Here is a 19564-nt window from a genome sequence, read left to right as displayed (position 1 = left end):
TCCGATGGTGCTGTAATAATGCCTTTACTAAGATTATAAATTATGATGAACAGTCAAACGAATAGAGAAAGAGAGTGGATATAACAGCAGTAAAATCCTTATCTCTACTACTTTGAAGACTTTTCATACTGGCTTGCTAAAAAAATCGTCAAACTAACAGAAAGCATTTGCAGTTTTACGTTGACCGTGATTAGCCCCTATTAAAAAAGACTTGCCACACACCTACCTGTGAGCGTGCTGGCGTGCTGGCGCCCCAGAAAGAATTACATATTATTTTACGTTTAATTTATATTAGAACGTGATCTTCCACTCTAAACAATAACATGATTTTTTCTTTCCGTTAAGTTTTTAAGGGTTTAACACGTAATCACCTATAAAAGTACTATTTCATTATTATTATCATCATCATCATCATCATCATAATCATCATTATTATTATTATTATTATTATAAGTAGTAACCTGGGTGAGGAGGGTGTAGGGACACCCAGCAGGACCAAAAACAAGACCTATCAAAGATCAGATGAGCTTCTTATGATCCAACGGAATCTCCTGCAGCCAGAGTCGGTACCAACGTATCGAGCTTGTCTTTCCTTGGGTTCTACCAGCTCTGGTCAAGTTCCACTCGTGCCGCTTGGGCAACGCACGAGTTTCTTCGCCCAGGCTCTCGCAACGGTGGAAGATAGTTACGAGTTAAAAGTCTGGTCAAATTGACGTCGCGACCAGGCGCTTCGGATCCTCCGCCACGGTGGGAGGACTATTTAGCCCCAGTGGGTAGCTACCGCCCGCCTCAAACCAGGCAGCCCCTGGTCAGTAAGGTGCTACCCCGTCACATTCGCCGCTTCGATGGGGTGATCAGGCAACCACGGACGTAAATCATTCACCTGTTACAAATCACAATGCAAAGACTACTCTCTGACGCGGAAGTTGGAACATTCGTACTCTGTGCCCAGGTTTCACGCATAACCCGGATCTCAACCTTCATGCACAAGGTCTGTCTCGTAAGACGCATTACTTGACCGTGAACTTGCCAAGATGTCTGTCGACATTGTCACTCTACAGGAGACCAGATTGGCTGGAACTGGCTCCATCTCGGAACAAAACTACACTTTCTTCTGGATTGGCAAAGCAGAAGAGGCACATCGCATCCATGTAGTAGGTTTTGCAGTGACAAATAAATTACCCAGAGAACATGTAGTTTACACTCCAGTCAGCATTTCAAAGAGAATTATGACACTGAAGATCAACTGCGCCGATACACCAGTACACCTCATCAGCGTCTATGCGCCAACACTGCCTAGCGAAGATCATATGAAGGATGAATTCTACGACTGCCTCAACGAAATACTAAGCAGGATCCCAGCCAGCGATCACCTCCTAGTACTCGGAGACTTCAATACCAGAGTCGATGCAAACCATACTGCTTGCCTGACATCAGTGGTCACTTTGGTACTGGTAAAATAAATGAAAATGGTCAAAGAACTCTGGAGCTCTGTAGTCAACAGGGACTCTGTATTGCAAACACCTGGTTCAAACAAAAAATGTGTCATCGTGTTTCTTGGAGACACCCTCGTTCCAAACATTGGAACCAACTGGAGCTTGCATTGTGTAGAAAAAGAGACATCGGTTCTGTCAAACGATCAAGAACCTATCACTCCGCCGATGGTGATACCGACCACTCACTCGGGCTGACACAACTCGATCTCCCGAACAAGAAACCTGCACCACGTAAACCAATACCACGTCGTAGTCTCAACACGGCTGCAATGAAGAACAACGACAGTATCAGTGCGTTTCGCACTGCACTCGAAAATAAACTGAGAGATTCTGCACCAGGGAAAGCAGTGAATCTGGATAACTCCTGGGAAATCCTGCAAACTGCGATGCATGACGCTGCAGTCACATCCTTTAGAACCAAGCGGCCGCCTTGCGAAGACTGGATGGATGAAAATGCAGAAATCTTAGAACCTCTACTACTGTCCAAAAACGATGCTCACAAGAAATATGTGAGCAGGCCGACACGCAGTACCCGATCCAACCAGAAAGTGGCTCGCAGTCAGTTCTAGAAAGCTGCTCGGCACTGTGCAAACAACTACTGAAACAACTTGTGCGACGAAATCCAGACTGCTGCTGACTGCGGTAAACTATGTGTGATGTACCGTGGACTCCGCAAGGCAACTGGACCGAGAGCAAAAATAGTTTGCCCTTTAAAATATACTACAGTGGAGCTTATCACTGATCCTACGAAGCATCTTGAACGCTGGGTGGAGCACTACTCTGTACTATATAGCGAACCGCGCAACATCACAGACACAGCTTTAAATTCCACTCCGAACTTCGACACCCTAGTCGAACTGAACAACATTCCAATTATGTCAGAACTCGAAGTAGCTCTCCAACCCACGAATGTAGGGAAGGCCCCAGGTACCGACGAGATTCCAGCAGACCTTCTGAAGTGCGATAAGTTCCTGCTCCTGCACTTGTACGACCTCCTATGCACCAGTTGGCGCAACGGAAAATTTCCAACAGCTATGAAAGTTGCTTAAATTGTCACTTTATTCAAGAAAGGAGACAAAGGAGATTGTAATAACTACCGTGGTATATCTTTACTCAGTGTCACCGGCAAAATTTTTGCCAGAGTGCTCTTTCCAAGGCTCCAGCAGATTGCTAACCGCGTCTATCCAGAATCGCCATGCGGCTTCCGCAGCGCGCGCTCAACCACGGACATAATATTTTCAGTGCGTCAAATCCAAGAAAAATGCAGAGAACAACGTAGACCTCTCCATATCGCATTTTTGGACCTCACGAAAGATTTTGACATGTAGAAATGGTCTGTTTGCCATCCTACAAGGCTGTCCACCAACTCTCCCTAGTTTTATAAGATCGCTCCATGACAACATGACAGCCGCAGTCTTCTTCGAGGTTGACATGTCTGACAACTTCCCCGTGTGCAGTGGAGTCAAGGAATGATGTGTGTCGGCTCCCACACTGTTTGGCATCTTCTTCTCAGTTCTTCTGCACCACGCTTTTGAAAATCATAAGGACGAAGACAGTGGTGTCCTTCATACTCGCTCTGATGAAGAACTTTTTTAACTTGACTCGCCTACGCGCCAAAACGAAGATTCGAGAAGTCCTAATACTTGAGCTACTGTTTGCAGACGATGCTGCATTGGTCTCGCACTCCGTAAGTGGACTCCAGCGGCTGCTTGACAAATTGAGCGCTGCTTGTGCGGAGTTCGCAATTGTAATCAGTGTGAAGAAGACAGTTGTCATGCACCAGGGCGACGCATCACCAACCACCATCAATGGCCACGAACTAGAGATTGTTGAAAACTTTGTGTATCTTGGATCCAACATCAACAAGGGAGTATCCTTTGATGAGGAGCTACAAACGCGCATAGGTAGAGCAGCGTCTACTTTCAACCGACTACGTGAAAGAGCATGGTTCAATAAATTCCTCACTTCTCGCACAAAATGCCGCATCTACGAATGCTGTATTCTGAGTACCCTACTGTATGGAGCTGAGACTTTGACCACGTATGCTCGTCACGAGAAAAGACTGACCGTCTACCATCTCCGATGCTTGCGACATATGATGAGCATCAAGTGGTGGGATAGAATCAGCAACGAAGAGGTACTAAGACGTGTCGGAAGGCGCTCCTTATTCCAGACACTCAAGATCCGACGATCGAGTTGGCTTGGACACCTGAGCAGAATGCCCGATGGCCGTCTCGCTAAGGAAATCCTCTACAACGAACTGGCAAATGGAACAAGAAGCCGCGGCCGCCCGGTGCTGCGCTTTAAAGACGTGACCAAATGGGATCTGATCGCTCTTGGTATCGATGTGAAGTTGTGGGAGGAGTTAGCCGAAGATAGACCAGCATGGAGGCGTGCCTTGAGTAAGGGTGGCCAAGGACTTGAGAAACTTTGGTTCGAAAGGCTGACGCAGAGAAGACAAAAGTAGTGACTACGTTTGCTGTTGCTGTCATTAATTTTTCATAGATTGCTTGCCATTATTATTATTATTATTATTATTATTATTTTATTATTATTATTATTATTATTATTATTATTATTATTATTATTATTATTATTATTATTATTATTATTATTATTATTATTATTATTGCATCTCGTTTTTGTTTTTTCTTACACCAAAGCAAATCAATTTAATAATCCACTATTTTAGAAATAAAATAAAACCTTAACTTCATTCATAGAGAGAAGGCACAGAATTCTCATTTTGCCTATCAATCGTCAACTATTTTCAACTGTTTATGAAAACTTTCATGTGGCATGTTGTACACTAACGGCGAACTGTTTCAATTTGGCTTTGTTAAGGAATCGAAATGCATCTTTTACTGTCTTGAAATTTGCAACCAATTATAAGAAAAGCATATGAGAAAAATACACACGTTTTATGTAATAATTTGTACATTTACAAAAAACAAATCAAAAAAAAATCTCAAATTAAATATTTATAAATTTTAAAAGAATCGAAATCGGAATAGGGGATCATGTCGGAATCAGAATCGGAAATTTAGAACGGAGTCGGTAATTGTATGGGAATCTGGAAAAATTTTGGAATCGTCCCATCACTAATACATATATATATATTTTTAAATATACATATATATATATATATATATATATATATATAATTTCTCTTTGCGTATTTATGCGTTCATCCGATCCATTTTTCTCGAAAACTTCTTGGTCGACCCGGCTAAAATATTGTATGAATCTTTGTTGTGATAATGTGCAGCGAACTAAGGATAATGGTATGCGTTAGATATACTATTAGAGATGAATAGTTACTGAGAAATATTCGTACTAGTATCATAATGAACACATATTTTACCAACATCAATTTGGCATAAAGCACTCATTAAATATATACGGTCTGTAACCTTTATTTGCATTTAACTTTTAATTTGCATTATTTGTATTTTGTATCATTAGTATTATCTGGGCTACTGTTCTCATTTTCAGTGTTATTATTATAAGTTTTCGGCATATCTAACCTCCGACCTTATTTATGTGTTTATAATTGAATTTGGGGATGTTTGTGCACAGACTTGCAGCATAACGGATAAAGTACTTGTTTTCAGCTGTAAGTGACCCTCTTCTGGAAACTGCGAGTTTAATCAACAGTTTAAGCGATAAGAATGCACTTGGGAATTACTTTAAAATTCTAACCGGTCATGGCTTACGGAACGATAGCCGGTTACCAGCCTGGACTAAATAAAGGGTTCCGTTCGAAATACTTTGCAGATTTCACCATTTAACAGAATGTTCCTGAGTTCGACAAGCTATACCTTAAGAAGGCCCGAAACAATATAGGTTGAGATGTTGTGAGAAAAACACTCAAGATGAGATCAGTAGTTCGAATAATCGGAATAATTAAAAGATGTCGATGTCAATCATTATTTTCATGGTTATTTTTATTCTTCATTATTCAACTAACAATCTATCAATATTATAAAACTTATCGTAGGGCGCTTCTTTAGACTTGAGAAAAGTGATGCCTATTCAGTAATATGCTAGCGTGTGTGTTATTTTCTGTGTCAGGCTTATGTCCGGGTCGTTTAATTGTTATGTACTTCTATTGCTGGTCATAAATAATTTTATCAATAATCATTTATAGGTTTTGGTTTCGGTTTCGATTATAGCTGATGGCACGTAAGTTTTCTATTTTTTTAATAAATAATTTTATCAAGAATTCTTCATAAGTTATGGTTTCGGTTTCAATTATGGCTAATGGGTGTGTGTCTGGTCACGAATAGGCTCCTATATGGTTGACTATTATAGAAAACTATCACATATAATGATGGAAGATATATCGGGACACAGGAATGGGTATGTTTGATCTGACATATTGAGGATTCATTAAAAAAAAACGTTTACAAGTATTTTTGATATAGATGTACATAATAATACTTTGATAAGTATGTTTTAACTTTAATAGGGATGGTATAATAAAATTGTGGGGTCACCTATAGTAGACAAACCTTGGCCGAAAACCGACCACCCATGGTCGAGAATCCACATGGACTTCACTGGTCCAGTAGGAGAAAATTACTACTTAATTGTAGTAGATAGTTATACAAAATGGCCTTCAGGAATCCAACAACGAACAACTCAATAGGATTCCTACACGAGTTATTTGCACGATTTGGTGTACCATACACACTGGTCACTGACAATGAAACTCAATTCATCCACAGACTTTAAGGAATTTTGTGACACGTTCCAAGTAAAGCATATCACTACTCCGCCGTATCATCCAAGATAGAACGGCCTCGCGGAGAGGTTCGTGGACACGTTAAAACGAGCGTTGAAAAAATCCATTGGGATACCTACGGAAAAAGCTTTGCAACAATTTTTGCAAATATATAGGATAACACCGCACCCTAATACCCCGTCAAACATATCATCAGCTGATTTAATGTTTGCCAGAAAGGTGAAATCAGCGTTTGATAAACTATTGCCAAGACAGGCAATTTTCCGAAACACTACACACATGATAAAAAAGAAATATAACTCGGGAGATCGAGTATATTTCAAGTGCTACAGGAATAATACTTCTTACTGGGAATGTGGAGTAGTGGATAAACGCATTGGTGGTTGGCTATGCATGATTAAAGGTCCACAAAATATACATAAAAGGCACCTGAACCAAATAAAAAAACGCCACATTCAAGATGGTGATTATACAACAGCAGTCGAAGAGGAGGAACCCATGGACATCGTATACGAATCCTTTAATTTGGAACCGCCTCAATATACACCTGAACCCCGAAGATCAGGTAGAAAAAGAAAGTTTAATGAACCATTAATGTTAAATCCCAAGAGAAAAAGATATTGAAATCTGTGCGACTTCAAATCTTGGGAGGAGGGTGTTGTGGTGGCACACATTCATTTGCATGTGTGGATAATAATTACACATGAATAAGAATACTCAGTTAGTCTGAGTATGTTTTCACCAGAAGCCACCGAAGGCCGCCGAGAGCAGATATGTTTCTCCAGCAAAGACTCTCTAGTTTGACACCATTATGTAAATATCCTGTAAATATACCTTTTCCTAATACACTTCTTATTTGATCTACCTTTGTTTGTTGAGTCGTCATTTGTATTGCTTTCTACGTTACTTGTTTCAACCTGCAAACTTAACAATTAGTTATTGGTGACCCAAAAGAAAATGTCAAAAATTCCGTTATAATTTTTCTCTTAATATTCTATATCTAATTAATCTATACATTAATTAATCGTTATCCTAAGTGTTTTCTGGCTTTCATAACCTCAGTAGTTAAACAGCATAACATTTATTTATAGTCAGTTTAAGAAAAGTACATTTCTATCGAGTTCATTTTCTATCCAAGGACGGCATAGTTTTGTTATGAGCACTTTGTATCAAATATGTTGGCTTCATCCGCCTCTCCTATCGAGAAATTTCAGAAGAACACTCCGTTTAACGTGTTTATCTCGCTCTAGTTTTTGTTTTATTTGCATTTTTCATTCATATTCAACATAGAATTTGGTATTTTATTTTTTAGATAATGCAATAAAATCCGGATTTTACTTAGTTTCTGTGAAGTTCTACGGCAATTTAATATTGGAGATTATAAAAGAAAGAAAAGTCTGGGTGTGCCGACTTTATCTTGAAAGCAAACCGAAATGCGGAATTTGTTTAATGTTATTTTGAGGTGACTTAACTTCTTTATGCAAATCAGCTTTCATAAAAAAAAACATGGCGATCACCTCTGCTGATCTTAAGCATAGATTATATTGAATAAAAACACATTGGTACACAGATCTCTTTCTTTTCTCTATCTCTCTCTCTCTCTCTTTCTCTCACGCCTATTCTGTTCCTCCCTCCAACTCACTTTCCCATTTCTGCCTATATATATATATATATATATATATATATATATATATATATATATATATGCGTGTGTGTAATTACATATTTATACATTTGTATATACATATGAGTCTGTGTGTGTTTGTGTGCGCGCGTGTGCGTGTATTATTGGCGTCGATGTATTTGCTTACTGCTATCATATATGCCTTCATATATAAATATTATATATATATATATATATATATACATACATACATATGTATATAATGTTCTCATGCATTTACAATTTATGTATGCACGATTAGATATGATCCTTGTTTATATTTATTTTTCTACGTTCAGATTTATATTAAAAACATATTACATATTCAATTACAATATATATGTATATATTCAATTACATATAAAGCATACACAACATACTGACTTCAATAAACTGTATTTATTAAAAAAGAAAAATACATTATAGTTTCCTCTACATTTTATACAAATTAAACTTTCTTTTTTACTATAGTGCAACTATTGTACAGTGAAAACTTTGATAAAAATTTCTGCAGCAAGGTTTGATATGCTTGGGTAAATATAAAGTCCACGTGAATTTATGTTAAACAGAAATTTTATAATTGAAACTACAAGATTCTGGCTCATACTCACATTTAATTTAATGGTGCTTATGAAATACATAAGTAAAAAGATGTTACAAGGACAAGAAAATAATAAAATATAGACAAAATTATACATTTATAAATAATAAATAATCCATTTGTAATGATTGCTCGTGCGATAAAGGAACGCTTATATAAAGTTCATTTCACTACTTCGAATAGAAATAATTTTAAACCAATTGTAGAGTGATTTGCAATAAACTATTAGTAATTATTAGTATTAAAGCTACTCGAAATCATATATGTGTGTATGTGTGTGTGTGCGTGTGTGTGTGTGTAAGTATTTTTTTTCATTTTTCTTCCTTTGAAGATTGTAATGCTGGGTATGGGGCAGCCAAACCAGCTGCCAACATTGCCCCGCTTTTTATTGAAACCAACCGGGAGCTCTTTTTAGTATCCTCGCTGTTCCCTTAAGTGCAATTGTCTGGATCTCTTTTGCACTTGGTTTACCAGCAATATTAGTTAGTTAGGACTTCAGGTTCTTCTTCATAAGCCCTGTAGCACCTATGATAACTAGTATGATTGATATCTCCCTAAGATTCCAGTTTCTTTTCATATCGTACATGAGACCTTTGTATTTGGTATGTTTCTCTCTTTCAGCTCTATTCAGACCGTCATCATTAGGAACACTCACTTCAATCAAGGTTGCAACTCTCTCTGACTTATTCCATATAACTATGCCAGGTTTCACAGCAGCATTTTCAAGGTAGGTGGCTGTAGGGATTACATGGCCGTAATGTATGGTATATGTGTGTGTGTGTCTATGTAAATCATAGACATATATATGTATATGTATATAAATTATATATATATATATATAAATTGCATATATATAGAGAGAGACGAATTGCAGTAATAATGTATAGATACGTATACAAATTATATATATATATGTATATATAGAGAGAGTAGAGAGAGAGACACACACAGACAGACAGACAGACAGACAGAGACAACAGCAATATCATAAAATAATTATATGTTTGCAGACACAGTGGGCTTTTACATTTTTATAATTTGAGGAGATTTGACCAATTTACCGAGTGAATAAAATAGTTTCTCTTTGGATTTATTTTTCTATCTATTAAAACTTGGAAACGTATCAATTTGCATTGCTCAAGGCTCGATTCGCTACCTTCCGGTTTAACATTGTTATTCATGTTTTTTTTACTATCTTCTGTCAATAAGGACAGAAAGCAACCGTTTCCTCTTTTCGTGAGCGCCAACGAAGGAACCGTTTCTCAGACGATGACGGAATGAACTTTATATGACTTTCTTGACTCCTTCCAATTTAACTGCGCCGGCCTAAAATTATACTGACTGAGTTGGCATATATCATGTTTATAATGCTCTTGTAGATTTTTGTTTTGCATCAAATAGTTCTGTTTCGAAACACTATTATTTAGATACGTTCGTATATATATATATATATATATATATATATATATATATATATATATATATATATATATATATATAATATAAAACTGACTGTGTGTGGGGGTGTCTGGTCACGAATAGGCTCCTATATGGTTGACTTTTTAAAAAACTGATTACATATAATGATAGATGTATCGAGACACAGGAATGGGTATGTTTGATCTGGCAGAACGGTGGTTCATTAAAATTGTGGGGTTTGCGTTCACGCCTGGTCCACAAAGTATGGAAATAAAAAATTTAAAAATAAAAAAAAACGTTTACAAGTGTTTTTGATGTAGATGTACATAATAATACTTTGGTAAGTATGTTTTAACTTAAAGAGGGATGGTATACCAAAAATTGTGGGGTTGTCGTTCGCGCCAGACCTCTATAGAATGGAAATAGGCACACACTTTAATAAAGACTTTTCATATCTATCTGCGTAAGTATACTTTCATCATATTTTGCTTTGGTTTTGATACCTCAAATTGACAACCCTTCCTTTTCATAACCTAACATACGTTCATAAATCAGAGTCCATTTTCTGTAGGTTGTTTTTGAACCCAGTTAACGACGGGTACTTTTGCTAGTATATATATATATATATATATATATATATATATATATATATATATATATATATATATATATACGTTCTTGCTTCTCAGCTCTGTAAAACGAAGCACATTATTAGGACAAGCATAGAAGCATAGAAAACAAATAGAAATGTAGTATCAGAACAGATACTAAACGTCGCTCTTTATCTTTTAATATTGGCATACTAGTAAAGGTAGCACAGTAAATATTTTTGAATAAATTCAAAGTAGAAAAACTAGAAGATGTCGCCGTGACTAAACATAATAAGAATACACGAACATCGTTCATACTAAACTCGGTGAACGTGCTTTCTCTAAAGGAGTAACACTCAAGAGAATATAAAAGTCACGAGCGATCTATATCACTATCAGGAGACATGACGACGTTAGGTTTTTACACATTTTTTTTCCGAGAGGTCTCGAAATCCCCCCCTACATTTCATCGCTCGTATTGCCAAATGGGCACCCATCTGCAACTGACGGGGCTTTTTATTGTTTCACTTTAATAATTTAATGAAAACTGGTCTGACGACGACATCATTCTACATATTCAAAACTGAGATATCTACGTTTTATAAGATTATTATGCTACGTTTTTTACTATGGCAGGAATGTGTAGGCAAATGTGGACGCAAAAATGAATATTTACTTTGCTATTACGGATATGATAAAAAACAAAGAAAGATAGCAATAATTATAAAGCAAATCATATAATCTTATAAAGAAATAAATAAAAAGTGAATAGAAAATAATTATTTGTTAAATATATAATAAAACAATGAAAACCAAAAATAATTAACAGATTTAAATGAAATTTTATAATAGCAACGAATTCTAGTGAGAATTTATACCTAAAATAAAACTATAAAGATAATTAGAAGCATTTGATTCCAACTGCCTCAGAAAGCTTCTAGAGACAAAATGCATGAATCGAAGTGCCAACTAATACCCATAATCTCGTTGATAAACCGGTTCCAGTAAGGTAACCAGCGCTAAATTATTGTTAGTCTTGTAAGTATCAGATGGATTAATATTTGGGAATATCAGGCGCTGTATGTAGGAGGGCATCAATACCTCCCTGTGGAACTGCGAAAACCTAACGTCATTTGTCCTGAGTGAGATATACATGCGAGTGAAGGCCTCTTGCGAATTTAATTTTTTATTGTCTTAATTATTCCTCCTTCAAGAAAATCTAATTCATCCCGCCTAGACTGAATGCCATTGGCCAGAAGCCAGAGATTGCATTGACAGGCGGTATCATTAATAATCTGCAAATAACGTTTAGGCAAGCTCGGGCCTGCCCTAATCTATCTATTATATCTATAAAAGTGAACATGTATGTGTGTGTGTCTGTGTACATTTTGCTACGCAATAACTCTGTCAATTTTCAGTCTACAAACTCGAAATTTGAAATAAAGGTTACTTATATTTAAGAAAATCATTGTGATCCGTTTTCGACCAGAAATTTGGCTTTAAGGGGTCAAAGTTCAAGGGTTTTACTTTTGAGAACTCTACCAAACTCCTCCGACAATTTTGGGTCCAAACACTTGAAATTTTAGATATCGGTTCTTGGACATGAATTTAACTTAATCTCTTGATTTGAGTCCAAAATAATAAATGTTAAGGGGTCATAATTATGGTCGAAGTTAATAAAAATTAACCGACTTTTTTTTTCTCAACATACACATCCAAACACCCGGACATCGCCGGGCTGAAATGCTAGTATATATATACAAGTTAACGTGTCTGTGTGTCTGTGTCAGTGTACATTTTCCTACGCAATAACTCTGTCAATTTTCAGTCTACAGACTCGAAATTTGATATATAGGGTACAGAGATTTGGGGAAATCTTTGTAATTTTGTTTTCGGCCAGAATTTTGGCTTTTAAAGGGTCAAAGTTCAACGATTTGACCTTTGAGAACTCCACCAACAATATTGGGTCTAAACACTTGAAACTTTAAATATATTTTACTTGGACATGGATCTAACTTAATAACTTGATTTCAACCCAAAATGTTAAGTGGTCATAATAGGGGTCAAAGTTAAAAAAATTGACCGCTTTTTTTTTGCTCAACGTATACCTCCAAACACCCGGGCCACACCGGGCTACAATGCTAGTATATATATAAAAGTGAACATGTCTGTGTGTGTCTGTGTGTGTCTTTGTACATTTTGCTACGCAATAACTCCGTCTATTTTCAGTCTACAGACTCGAAATTTGAAATAGAGGTTACTGAGATTTGGGAAAATCATTATGATCCGTTTTCGACCAGAAATTTTTCAATAATTTTACCTTTGAGAACTCTACTAAACTCCTCCGCAAATTTTGGGTCTAAATACTTGTGATTTTAGATATAGGTTCCTTGGACATGTGTTAAAGAACAGCCGCCTGTTCTCATAAGTGAGTAAATGAGAGATAAGATAGTCGAGGATTCGAACTTGCGAAGCTAAATTTGGAATTGAGAATTCCGTCATCAGTTAAAATAAATACAGAATACATAATGTTATTGAAATACGGAATGTTATTGAAAATGGAATGTAGAATTACCATTGTTTAGTTCACATAAATAGTTAGATATCTGTTTATAGAAAAAGGAATGTAATGATAGATTTTTTTTCTGTTAATGAAATGAAATTAAAATAAGGAATCTAGATTAGAACAATAGAAAATATTAAACATATTTGTAAAGTAGGTTAGAGAAATCGGGTTGAAACATGTGAGTAACAATGCATGCTTAAACACAGAGGTATGTCATGCCATGTGTCTGATATGCACGTGTTGGTCATGCAATGACGTCCGGAGTTTTGAATTAAGTTATATAAGTCAGTCAGTCAGCAGGAAGTCGGGCAGTCAGAAGTCAGAAATCAGAAGCCAGGGGAGAAGAGAGAAAAGGAGTCAGAAACAGAACTGACATTGAACCTTGGAAACGAAGGTTAGAAGAAGAATCATGTAAAGATTTGAATTCCTTGATGCAAAGCCATTGACCGGTCGTATGGAATAAACGAAATCATCATCTTTTTGTATCTGCGTCTTCGTGTTATGTTTTTAACAGAAAGGTATTGTCAATTTATATTATAGGAACTTTGTGAAAATCATCATCTAAAAAATAGGTAAAGAAATATATGTGTCAATGTTTATAACGTATCTTCCGGTCTATCTATCTATTGTTTATAGAAACACTCCCATTCACAGAACTGTCAAACGTATAAATGTCAAACGCACTATCGGTCTATCTATCAATATATCATAAATCTCCTCTCATTGAATTACATGCCGTCGTATCTCCTCTATTAACATGTACCCTGTCTCTTTATATATAAGACCTGTCTCTATCTCATAATATGAACACTCTAAAACAAACAACAAATACATACGTCATCCCTTCTTAATGATCACCCCTATGAAACACAGGATCTAACTTAATAACTTGATTTAAGCCCCAAAAATTAAATGTTAGGGGTCATAATAGGGATGAAAGTTTAAAAAATGACCTTTTTTATGCTAAACATACAACTCTAAACACCCGGGCAACGCCGGGCTGAAATGCTAGTATCGGATAGAATATTGAGCATTTTACGCTCTTCTAATCGTCAATAAATTAAAGACACGGCAGTGCCGAAGTTGTTTACGACACAAGCTGAAAATCCGTGTCTGCTAAATTCAAATCCAGTCTATTGCATGGAAACTCTTTCACTAAGATGTTGACAATATTCACGTTGTCTTTTCTTCAAGAATGTCAGCAAAGAATGCCATTCAACCAATCAAGAAATTCTACAGCGCTGACCTACATGCACTTTTACTTTTATTCAAAACTAAAAGTTTGTGTGTTTTTTTTTGGGGGGGGGCAATTAATTATTTTGGTGTATCTGTTCCGATGTGATATCTATTTAATATTGATATAAAGGCTCGTTTTCGCGTGTCGCCTTTTATTTCACAATTCAAAGGAACGCGTGTTTCGTGTTTCGTTTAAAATATTTATTCTTCTAATGCATAATGAGTATCTGGGATTAATATGCTGCAAACCAAAGCACAGAATATAGTGGCGCTTTAATCAACTAACCGATCGTGTATCATCATATAAGTTTGATTTTTTTAAACTTTATTCTCACTAATATTTACTACTTTTTGCATTAATTTCAGACTTTTAGACGAATAAAAAAACTACACAAAATAAACAGAACTACACAAAATAAACAGAACTACACAAAATAAACAGAAATAAAAAGTTTATACGCAAAACGTGATAATAATTTTTTTTTTAATTGGGAAATTCATAAAAGAATGAAGATATGAACTTTCAATAAAAGCTTATTTGAATTTAATAGTATAACTGCGAACTTTATGTAGAAGACAAGAACGCCAAACTCTATATTCGATATATCTAGCGCAGTCGCTCTACTTTCTCATGAATTGTGCATAAACTAACATATTCGTTCAGTTACAACAGTCAATAGATCAACTATTGATAGAAATCTATGAAAACCATACTAAATATCGTTAATGCGGTCAAGACTTTTCAGAAACTGAACAGGTTTGACATTGAACAATTTCTACGAAAAAACAGCGAACAGATTGGAAGGATGATATTTAGTTATGTCAAACCTATGAACAACATTTTTAGATGTGTACAATAGATGACTCCTTCCAACAAGAACCGGAAACAGGACTGAAACAAATAGAAATTGAATAAATTCGAGAGGGCAGAAAAGTGTCCAAAATCATACGGTTTGAGGATGACAGCCGGAATCAAATTAGAACTGGAAGTCTTAGACTAGTCAAGACTCGCAAGAACTCTTGAAACCAGCCTTGAAGTAATAATTACAAAATCAAGATGCTGATCAGTTTCGAACGGAAGATAGGAAGAACAACATTAGAATTATCTTGAAAGCGACTGTTATGAATTTAATCAAAAACATGTCCAACCAGTCAAGGGTGACTGCCGTGTTTGACTTTTTATTTCAGTTTAATATCCATTAACTCACTGGTACTACTTTTAGTTATGCTACAGCGATTTTATTTTAAAAAATCAATTACTGTGACATGTTTTTACTATGGTGTCATCATGTTTAAAAACCACTCAGATATAATGAATAAATGAGTTTCTGGTAAATGGTGAGACAAGGCCGTGGTGATTGATAACATTAGTGGTTATTGAGCAGAATTTATTTGAAAGGAAGGTTCAACAAGAACTTGTTTATATAAAGCTTGTAGTTTAACGGAGTGGAAGCCCTACGGTATTGTGTTCCGTAGATGGGTAGTATTCAAAATGAAACTATACTCATGGAATTTTTGTTCACTTTATAGTACCGTAGGGAAGCAAATAAATACACAGTGTTACCGTCTTTTTGACGGGCTTGGCGTTTTGGTCAAGGTCAAATCTAACTCGTGTTGTATCTGTTCCTGCAGATACTGCAAACAAGACCATATGTGGGAGCAACCACACATATAAAACCATAGTCACTATCAAGTACTCCCTCGGAGGGGAGCTGGTCCCCCTCCCTTTCTCTTTTCACTCTCCACATTAAAAAAAGGCTTTGTGCATAATTTGCTCAGTGGGGAAGCAAATAAATAACGTAACGCCCAGAAAGCAATAAAGCTTGGATCAATGCGAGGGAAACAACCCCCTTATATCAGACATTTGCTATTCAATTTGGACAGTATCTTTTTATGGAGAGCTGGTTTCACGCACGCCAAAATCTTTGAGAAACAAAATGAGTCAAAGTTGTGTAAACAAACCCCCCAAAAAACTTTTAAAAAACTGCCTCGAAGTAAAAGGTATTGCGAGGTGTCTATTTGACCTCATTTAATTCACGCACCTGTCAATTCAGTTTTTTATCTTTAGAAAAATTCAAACACTTTTCTAGTAGTATCCCTTGCTGGTCGAACGGTAACATGTTAGTTTTTTTTTCTTTTTCGTAGTTTATTTTCCTCCTTCGCCACAAGGTTCGATCCTACCTACCTACCAAAACTTTTTTCCATCATGTTTCCTATTTTTTATCGTTTTTTTATTATTTTTAACTTTTATTATTATTTTATCATATTTGTTTTCATCTACCCCTCAACACACACCTCCAAACGCTGGTCAACGATGGGCAACGCCGGTCATCCCCGCTCGTCTATTATATAAAAACAAAATGAGCGCATGCGTTCGTGTATGCCCAAGAAAGGCTTTTTTTTTTTGCTGTGCTTCTCAACAAAGTTACTATTTTGGGGGAGCTTTCCTTATACTCCCTACAGTATAATATCTCAAATTCTAAAACAGACATCTGTCTCTATCTTTGTTTTGATCGAGTTTAAAAAAAATCCCTGTCTGTTTTACTTTCTCGTATAAATAAAGCGAAAAGAACCGAAGTAAAGATACACCACCTGGCCTTCCTGGCAGGCACGTCTTGAAGGCAATCAGCTTTCAGCAAGGTGGAGGAAACCCTTCATATCAGCCTGCCTGCCTGCCTTCCTACCAACACGTTTATTTTCACACACTGCAAACACCCGGGCAAAACCGTGCACCCCTGCTAGTTTAAAAATAAAAGCTATATTCCTCTCCTATCAGAGGGATCATTTTAGTTCTCCCATTCATTCCCTCAACAGCTTCAATATATTACGATTCTCATAATTCTGATAAGGCTTCAAAATACCATGGCTTAAAGAGTTTTACATGTCGTACACTCCCAGTTGATGTATCATCTATATTAAAGAAACAAATAAATCTATATGCATTAGCATATATTTTATATATTGTCATTTCTTATTTTATTGATATTCTATATAAGCCTCAAAGCAATTCGTGGAGGTTATTATTTTAAATCCTCCGTATACACACACACACACACACACACACATATATATATATATATATATACGTGTGGTAATATGTGTGTGATTCGGCGAGTAAGTTGTTATCAAGACATGTTCTTATTTTTTACACAGGCATCACCACATTATCAAGGCCAAGAGGTCACTCAAGGATAAGGGTTAAAGAGTGTACAGTAGAAATTGGAAAATATAGTAATCATTAGTAATGAAAATTCGGTAAATTTGTTTACTTATATGGAACGGCTAATCAAGAACTTATTTACGTTAGACTTGAAGACAACCATATTATACTCAGCCGGAAAGCAGGAAAACGGAAGACAATTCCACAGGCGTGCAGTTCTAAGAAAGAAGCTTTGTTCATGGAATCTACGTTTAGGTTTAGGCACAGATAAAGAGTGGGGGGAATTATTGATAGTGTTTTCAGCTAGACGAGTGGTTCTTGTGAAAATTTGGCAAGGGGGGCCATAGACTGAATCTCAGTGGAACACTTTCCATGAAAAAAAAACGATACATCAGAGACAAGCTCGCAACATCTCTTCTGTGAGATAGAGGTTGCAGGGAAGAGAAAAGGACATCCCCTACGAGACTACGAAGTCTATGTTGCTATTCGCCGAGCAACCTTTTTGCTTCAGCAGGCATGTTATTGTTTCGTCCCTTTCCATTTTGCAAAACTCAATCATGTTCTTAAAATATAAAAAACAAATCAACGCTTCTATTCTACAAAACAACCAGATTAAACGACATGAATTAATATTTTAAAATATGAAGCATACATTGTTTATATCAAAACGACTGAATTTAAAAGAAATTTTATATGCTGTAAAATAAAGCAATCAAACCAAACATTTTCAATAAATATTTGAAGATATGTAGAACTTGACGCATACAAATCTTTAGCAAAGTGACTGGATAAGAATTACTCAAAAATGTTGATATACCGTAAAACAAAACCACCGAAAAACACGAATGACTTAATAATACGTAAGCAGCGCAACCTTCTTACGGATAAAAATATGTCATCCTCACAATAATCGAAGTGCATAACGAAAAATAACGTTCTATTTGTATATTTGTAGGAAGTAAGGAGTATTCACATCGATAATATTAATTTGCATAAAACTTATACTTAGGTTGCGAATAAACTAAAATAAAACATCTTATGGGAGTGAAAATGTATTTTTTGTGTTGGCCGATTCGACGAAGCAATTCAACACATTGATTCCTGGGATAGATTCCTCACACTGGCATGCAGTTAAAATATAAACTTTAACAATTGCTGATAAAATGCTAATTGAGAATATTAAATTTACCACGAAATAATGGAAGAGTGTTTGTTTTTTAATACCATTCATCCTAAACAAGGCGTCTTGATACTTGAACGTTAAGGACTACAGTTTGGTATTATGCGTACGGGGTGACTATGAGGGCAGTTTAACAGTTAGATGTCTTTTTGCATGTATATTTCGCCATGTTAGTTCTATCAGAGAATGTAAGTGCTATCAGAGAATGTTAGTTCTATCAGATAATGTAAGTACTATCAGATAATGTTAGTACTATCAGATAATGTTAGTTCTATCAGAGAATGTTAGTACTATCAGATAATGAAGGTACTATCAGATAATGTTAGTACTATCAGAGAATGTTAGTTCTATCAGAGAGCGTTAGTAGTATCAGAGAATGTAAGTACTATCAGAGAATGTTAGTTCTATCAGAGAATATAAGTACTATCAGAGAATGTTAGTACTATCAGAGAATATAAGTACTATCAGAGAATGTTAGTTCTATCAGAGAATGAGAGTAATATCAGAGAATGTAAGTACTATCAGAGAATGTTAGTTCTATCACAGAATATTAGTACTATCAGAGAATATTAGTACTATCAGAGAATGTAAGCACTATCAGAGAATGTTAGTTCTATAATAGAATGTAAGTACTTTCAGAGAATGTTAGTTCTATAATAGAATGTAAGTAATATCAGAGAATGTTAGTTCTATCATATAATGCAAGTACTATCAGAGAATGTTAGTTCTATCACAGAATATTAGTACTATCAGAGAATATTAGTACTATCAGAGAATGTAAGCACTATCAGAGAATGTTAGTTCTATAATAGAATGTAAGTACTATCAGAGAATGTTAGTTCTATCAGATAATGCAAGTACTATCAGAGAATGTTAGTTCTATCAGAGAATGTAAGTACTATCAGA

The 19564-nt window shown here is 35.9% G+C and overlaps 1 protein-coding gene across 1 annotated transcript in view; it reads left to right on the top strand.

Moving 5' to 3' along the window:
- Positions 1 to 1034: 1034 nt before the first annotated feature.
- LOC145286507 (protein CFDP2-like) overlaps positions 1035 to 19564 on the top strand; it is a 72141-nt gene continuing 53611 nt past the window's right edge. The window contains exon 1 of the mRNA XM_080135407.1: positions 1035 to 1454. Within this exon, the coding sequence (XP_079991533.1) occupies positions 1035 to 1454 (420 nt within the window). The remainder of the gene's footprint in view (positions 1455 to 19564) is intronic.

This window comes from Euprymna scolopes, chromosome 10 (assembly GCF_053919585.1).
Source record: "Euprymna scolopes isolate OS-2025 chromosome 10, ASM5391958v1, whole genome shotgun sequence".
NCBI lineage: Eukaryota > Metazoa > Mollusca > Cephalopoda > Sepiida > Sepiolidae > Euprymna > Euprymna scolopes.
The sequence above is the reverse complement of the archived record's forward strand: the minus strand, read 5'-3'. Positions and strand labels throughout refer to the sequence as shown.